This window comes from Arachis ipaensis, chromosome B3, assembly GCF_059453495.1.
Source record: "Arachis ipaensis isolate K30076 ecotype BB chromosome B3, ASM5945349v1, whole genome shotgun sequence".
Classification (NCBI taxonomy): domain Eukaryota; kingdom Viridiplantae; phylum Streptophyta; class Magnoliopsida; order Fabales; family Fabaceae; genus Arachis; species Arachis ipaensis.
In genome coordinates this window covers 47619422-47627139 of record NC_142438.1, presented here as the reverse complement: position 1 = coordinate 47627139, position 7718 = coordinate 47619422, and the positions used below count along the sequence as shown (strand labels likewise).

The following is a 7718-nucleotide window of genomic DNA, read 5'->3' as shown; positions in this document are numbered from 1 at the left end:
ACTTCCACATATACATAGAGGGTGGCAGGCCAGCTTGGCAGTGGTTCCATGAGTTGCTTGGTGTGTTACCTCCCGCGAACCAAATACAAAAGTTCACAGTGAACTGTACCTGGTTCCAGGAGACTTTCGCAGAGTGCCCCGAGGGGGCAGATGAGGAGACGGTCAGGCGCTATGCCCGTGCCTATATCATGATGTTGTTGGGCACCCCGCTGTTTACCGACAAGTCCGGCAATCGTATTCACATCAGATGGTTACCGTTTGTGGCTAGGCTTGAGGAGATGGGTGGCTATAGTTAGGGTCGGCGGCACTAGCATGGTTGTACCGGTGCATGTGCCGAGTGGCCAACAGACATGTAGTGAAGTTAGCTGGGCCGTTACAGTTACTTCAGTCTTGGATTTTTTAGCGTTTTCCTGGTTTTAGGCCTACTGGGTATGATGCATTTAGCTGGCCCCTTGCCTCCAGGTACCACTATCGTATTGTACTATTTATCTTTATTTGATTTATTGTCAATTACTCATGCAATTTTATGCCTTTTAGAATCACTCATCAATGCAGTACCATGTTTAATTTCCTACGCAGGTGGTCAGGTTACAATCCTGGGATTAGCGAGAAGGGACCTCGGGTGCAGATGGCTCGACTGAAGATAGACTTGTTATAGGCTCGGGATGTAAGTACGCTAATCTCATATGTATAGTTAATGCTTCTTTCAGTTTATATGGTTTAACAAATTCGCCAAATAGATTTGATTTGCTTTTTTCAGTTTATATGGATGCCCTATAGCACACCCGACGTCCTCCAGGTTGTTCATCCGGAGGTCTTGGAGCCTCGGCATATGATGTTATGGCGGTGTGTGACGTCCCTGATATATTTTGCGGTGGTTGAGTGGCATCAGGTTGATAGAGTGTTACCGCAGTTTGGCGGCGTACAGCCTCCCCCGCATCCCGCCCTGAACATCGACTTCTTGATGTCGAAGGACGAGAGAGGTGGTGACCGTTGGTTCCCGTCCCATTTACAGCATTGGCACCTTCACTGGGAGATACGTGCGGACCACATGTTACGGTTCGACGTTGTTGCTGACCCGGGACCTTCACATGAGTTCTTGGCCTGGTGGCATCAGCATAAAAAGAGGTTCTTGTCACCTGAGATGTACCTGGGAGATCCGAGAGGTATTCCTATTCCGGTTGAGGCGACGCAGAGGGGTGCCGGCCGAGTTCCAAATATGGACCGAGTTGATGACGTTCCTGACAGGCATCGGGTTGAGAGGAGAGCTCGAGTCGGGACACGTCGTAGCCAGCGTGAGTGGAGATGGCTGGACCAGGCTATGGAGGAAGGTGACGAGGCCAGGAGGGGCGGTGGTCGATGATGAGGGCGTGGAGGCAGGAGGAGGGGGGCTCCTGCTAGGCAGGATATGCCTGATCGTGTTGATCATACCGATGGAGGAGGGGCTGCAGTGGGGGGTGTTAGGCCCGATCGTGGCGGACTTGGTGGAGAGTGGTATGGATCCGATGTGGGAGATCCATCGAGCCATGCTGACACCGGGCTTGGAGAGGGGCCTCTGGGAGATTACTTCGTTGGTGTTCCGGCTGATGACCAGGCACATCAGGAGACTACGCCATGGGTGATTCCGGGATCCATGTTTTCAGAGTTTCTTGCCGGTGATGGGATTGACGCGTATTTTGGTGGATCACATTTCCTAGATGAGATCACCACCATCATGAAGGAGGATGAGGCTGCCTGTCGACGGGGACAGACGTCGGGGACACAAACAGCGTTAGATGTCGATCTGAATGAGCCTCCCTCCGTGGGCCCTGTTCAGCCTTTCACCTTGGGTGGGACCCCAGCATCCGCACGTATTGGTGCGTCACATTCAGTCACCGGACCATCCTTGTCCAGAACCATACATGTCCAGTCTAGGGCGCCTGCCCAGCCACCCCTGGAGGACGAGGAGGACGAGATCGAGGATGAAGAGCCCCTTATCCAGAGAGGTCATATAGGCACGAGTTCCACGCCGTTGTGGCACGGGGTCGCACCTCTTTAGATGATTTGTGTATCGTGGTATATGTTATTTCCTGATCTTTGTTGTATGTTATATCGTTTCGTTATCGGTGTTGTATTTTATTTTGTTAGTCCATCAGATCATGCAAAAGTTAGTTTAACATTGCATTATTATGTATTAGTCACGGTAAAAACATGTGTATTTTCCTTATGTATTTTATTTCCATAATAGTTAACACATCTAACATACATGTCTTCTACGAGACGGATTTTTCAACACTGAAAACTTACTAGTTAGGAAACCAAGTACATCTTTTTCTAGAAAAAAAGTACAGATGATCAAACTAATACAAAGTAGAACACAAATCCAGACATAACTATTCATTTCACACTGCATGACTGGGTCCTCCGGCCTGTGGACAACTCCAGTGAGTGTGTCCGGGTTGCCTACAGAGGCCACATCTCTTGGGCTGGTTCGAATCTGTCTCATCCATATTGGTCCGTATCCGAGTGGACCTCGGACGACCCTCCCTCGCACGCCTCATATTCGGGTCCGGTATAACGGTCGGTCCGTCATAAGGTGGCCAGAAACCCTCCGGGATGGGAGGAGTGAATCCCATCTGATGTACACTGAAAACCGAACTAAGTCGATACACCGGGTGGACGTATGGCTGCCAAGTAACACGTGAGTAGGCACAGCATGCCAATGCGTGCGGACATGGGAAATGAAGTGCCTGGAAGTATCCACAATCACATGTCTGAGAACCCATTGAGACCCTGTAGCTTCCCAGTGAGAACGAACTAGTCGGAGTCGTCTCTGCCACCGTGTACTCTGAGTTATCCCTGTCGTATACAGTCACCGTGAAGCACCTAGACATCTTCAGATTGGCCTCGATACACTTTACCAGGTATTGACTGAATTGTTGTCCGGTACCCAGCTGGGCCTGTGCCTCCCTCCCCTTGCGGACGAATAGTTCAGCCAACCTGCCGTATGTTGCCTTCACCAACGAGCACACAGGGAGGTTCCTAACACCCTTAAGGATTGAGTTCACACACTCAGAGATATTGATCATCATGTGTCCGAATCTGCGCCCCTCATCACAATACTATGTCCACAACGAATACTCAATCCTGTTCACCCAGTCACACATCGCCGGATTCTCAGAGCGCAGAATATCAAACCAGTAATTGAACTCCACTTCGGTCTTTGCATATGCGGCATTCACAAGAAGCCTCCGAGCGTCTTTGCCCTTGAAGGTGAGGGTGAAATTGGCTGCTACGTGTCGAATGCAGAATGCTCGGTATGCAGCTGGAGGTAGCCATCCCCATCAGGAGCCTCAAGCGCGGCCTTGATGCCGTTATACCTGTCCGAAATAACTAGCAGACCTGGCTACGGTGTGACGTGCTGACGGAGGTGAGAGAGAAAGAAGGACCACGAATCAATATTCTCACCCTCAACTAGTGCAAATGCCACAGGGAGTATGTTGGAGTTCCCGTCCTGTGCAATTGCAACAAGCAACGTTCCCCCATACTTACCATATAGATGGGTGCCGTCAATACTCACCAACGGCTTGCAATGACGGAATACCTCGATACAAGGTGGGAACGTCCAGAACAGCCTATGAAAATAAGCATGAGACTCGTCCAACTGGCCCCCAACTCGAACAGGGCATGTCCGAAGGACTGCTACTAAACCAGGCATGGTCAACTGGACTCCTAACACCCACCTAGGGAGCTCATTGTACGACTCATCCCAGTCACCATAGATGACGGCAACAGCCTTCTGCTTCGCCATCTAGACCCTCCTGTACGTCGGCCTGAATCCAAAGTGTGCAGCCGTGGCATTTAGGAGCACCTTGATGTTGACGGATGCATCTGCCCTCACCATTGGCATAATGAATGTCGCTATCACATGATAATCCAAACTCCTATGGTCGCTGGAGATAGAGGTGGCGAGACACGTATGCGGTCCGTTGTACCGTTTCACTTCCCAGATGCCCTTGCGCTGCCGGAGACTCAACCGAATCAACCATGTGCACCCATTCCCAAACTCAGAACACTTTCCCACATACCGGCGATAGTCAGACTCAACTACCTTGTACTGTACCCCTCGGCGGATGCTGTAAGTCTTCACACTCAATAGGGCCTCATCTTTATCCTAAAACTGCTGACCAACCTGGAACTCTGTCATACCAGCAGACCCGTCCACATCTCTAGCACCAAATCTAGTAGCCTGCCCAGGAAGCCCATCCTGCCTCATGGCATCTAGGTCCAATGATGAAAAATGGGGTGGGTACTGCTGTGTCCCAGAACTAGATCCACCTGCAGCCCTTCTCGGGTCACTCGCTCCGAGATCATCGCCGCTGTCATCGGCAATCAGATCCGGCTCAACATCATCGTCATCTGGATCATCAAATAATCCGTCTCCAACACCAGCAGGTGTAGCACAATGTACTGAGGTCGGAAGATGTTCTCCTGTACCAACCTCGTCGCCGACATTGCCGCTGAGATCAACAGCGAACGAAGGGGAGGCAACAGGCTGGATCAGTGGCTCGTACGTAGGGACGGAGGAAGAAGCAACGGCAGGTCTCGAGCTAGAACCGGCCACCGTGGCTACAGCGTGCGTATTCCGGTTCGAACCCCCCGAACTGGAAACCACATCAACCAACTTTGCCAACAGCTTTGGTGTCCTCACCTCGAGAAACTGCCGGCGACAATAAAACATGACCTGCAAGTCCTCATCACTCCCGGTCGTGAAACAGTCATACTTCACGGTATCTTGGAGCACCGTGGTTGGAATGCGATAGAAAAACTTCTTAACCCTTTTCACACCTTCCAGACCAAGTTTCAGCAATACAGAGCTAACAAGGTCATCATAGCTCGTCGTAAGCCTTGCGATAATACAGAGAGGATCCTTATCAGTGAACTTCACACCGGATCGAGTTTTTCTCTTAATCGATCTTCTGTGGTGAACCAACACTAGAAACCTATCCTCACCAGCCATCTGACCCTTCTATTGAGAGCAACTCACGTACACCTCATATATATAGAGCTATGCCTCACAATAATTCGAATCAACTCCATTCGCACTATATATATGTAATTCGAATTAAGTCAATTCGAATTACTTTGAATTACCAAATGAGAGTAATTCGAATCAAGATGATTCGAACTCCCTTAAGCCACGTGATTTTAGTATTCGAATTAATATAATTCGAACCATGCATCCATAATTCGATGCTAATTGATTCGAACTACATTCGAATAATGCTTGGGAATAATTTGAACTATATCAATTCGAATTATGTGTAAGTCTAATTCAAATTTTATTGATTTGAATTATATAAAAGTCTTCTTTGGTGGATTGATGTCTCAGATTTTCATTTGGCGGATTTGGGTAAATTTCAACTCCCCATGACGCATTTGGGTTTTTTACCCTTAAGTTTTTATAGTTAGCTACGAATGAAGTTGAAGATGAGTTTGATATTGATAAACATAAAGATAGAGAAATAAACTGGAATGAAAATAATAATGATAACAAAAAGGAGTTTGAAGCTAACTACCAAATAATTCATATAATGAGGATGGAGACGAGGCAAATAACATGGTTATGTAAAATGTATTAAATTATTTGTACAAATATCAAATTTCAATGTACACCAATCATACAGTATGCATGGCATATGTCTTTTCTAGAGATTTTTGTTGGTTGCAAAAAATATTTGTCAGCTCTTTTTTCTGCCACAAATAACACGTGGTTGTTGTTACACATTTTGTAAGTTGTGACATTAAATTGTTCCTTATGTGCAAGACATATCTGTTTCTTGATTTTTTGCAAGTTACAAAATTCAAGCATTAACAATTTATTAATTTTATAAAACAACTAACCCATATCTTTATATCTTATTCCAACCAAACATACAAATTATCCCATATCTTTATATGTTATTGCAACCATCGTTTTGGTTAACTATACTAACTTTAAGAATTATTTAAAATTTAATTTCTAACTTTATCCTGTACTACATGATTTTCAATAAAATACCTTTGATCAAAATTAAATTTTACTATATCTAGTGTAATTTGGAGAAAGCGTTCCAAATATCCTCATCATGCATAGATGGACATGGTGTTAGTTATTTTACAAAACTAGTAATTTACGTACCTCCAATTATTACCATATATTCTTAATTCGATTTGAAACTTCGAATTCTTGAACCACTAATTTTGGATGGAACCAAAATGTCTGTCATGATGATTAGAATTAGAGACCCAAACTATACCTTTTGTGAACAATCGTGTTCTCTCCATCAAAGAACAAACCAACTGCCAATAGAGTTAACTGATAAAATTTTTTAATAATTACAATATCATTAGATAATATCTATATTAACAAATTAGACTACAAATAGAATAAAATTCTAACATTCTTTCACTTGGTCCAATATTTGTTACATCTAGTCAGTAATTACATACTATGCTCAAACAATTAAGACAAATTACACAAATTATAGCGGTAGGTCCTCATTAATCGAGTATTATCTTGCATGTATTACAATGTAACATCTCCTAATTGAATAAACTCTTTATGTGGTATTTCTGTATGAATATGCCCAATGCTTATTCTAGATCCTTCACTAAATTTTATTTGTCATTCTCAATCATATATGTGCATATATACTAACCAAATGAAAAATAAATAATAATAATAATAATTTCATATCCAAATATGTCATATAATACAACATAAGCTAAGTCATATAAGTGACGTTGCTGAATATAAACTCATACTACTAACATGATCCTTAAACAATCTTGGCGACATGCCTTTTGTTAAAGGATCAGCTATCATCTGTTTAGTAATAATATGCGCTATCTGCACTGCATTAGACCTAATTTGGTCTTTAATGGCTAAATATTTAATGTCGATGTGCTTACTTCGACTTCTACTTCTATTATTCTTAGCCATAAATATAGCAGCTGAATTCTCACAATATATCTCAATGTCCTAGAGATACAATCCATAATCTTAAGCACAGAGATGAAATTCTTCAACCAAACACATTATGATGTAGCCTCAAAACAAGCAATAAACTCGACTTCCATGGTAGAAGTGGCTACAAGTAACTGTTTTGCACACTTCTAAGAAACTGCTCCATCAGCAAGCATAAAGATATATCCTGAAGATGATTTCTTAGAATCAACACATCTGCAAAGTATGAGTTTGAGTATCCAACAATTTTCAAATTGTCGGTTCTTCTATATGTAAGCATGAAGTCCTTGGTCCCTTGAAGATACCTTAAAACCTTCTTTGCAGCTCTCCAATGGATAATACCTGAATTACTTTGATATCTTTCTAACATGCCAACAGCAAAAGTAATGTTAGGTCTTGTACAGACCTAGACATACATTAGACTTCAAATGACTGAAACATAAGGAATATTTTACATTTGTTCCTTTTCAAGTTCTTTTTTGGGACATTGATCTAAGCAAAACTTGTCACCTTTTACAACAGGTGCAACACTTGGTGAACAATTTTGCATTTTAAACCTCTCAAGAACTTTATTAATATAGGTTTCCTGAAATAACCCTAAAATTTCTTTAAGTTTATCTCTATGAATCTTTATGCCAATGAATAAGATGCATTATCCATATCTTTCATATTAAAATGTCTAGAAAAAATTATTTCACCTCATGTAACAATCCTAAGTCATTTGTTGCAA

At 43.5% G+C, this 7718-nt stretch overlaps 1 protein-coding gene and 1 pseudogene across 1 annotated transcript; one reads left to right on the top strand and one right to left on the bottom strand.

Annotated features, from left to right (window-relative positions):
- The first annotated feature begins 1144 nt into the window (after positions 1 to 1144).
- LOC148570530 (uncharacterized) lies at positions 1145 to 2042 on the top strand (annotated as a pseudogene).
- Positions 2043 to 2381: 339 nt separating this feature from the next.
- On the bottom strand, positions 2382 to 3071 carry LOC148570529 (uncharacterized). The gene has a single exon (XM_088507075.1). The coding sequence runs from the start codon at positions 3069 to 3071 to the stop codon at positions 2382 to 2384; it is 690 nt and encodes a 229-aa protein (XP_088363201.1).
- Positions 3072 to 7718: the final 4647 nt, after the last annotated feature.

Bases quoted from the DNA above. Each gene is read 5' to 3' on its own strand.
- LOC148570529 (XM_088507075.1), bottom strand. From the start codon at position 3,071: ATGATGATCAATATCTCTGAGTGTGTGAACTCAATCCTTAAGGGTGTT.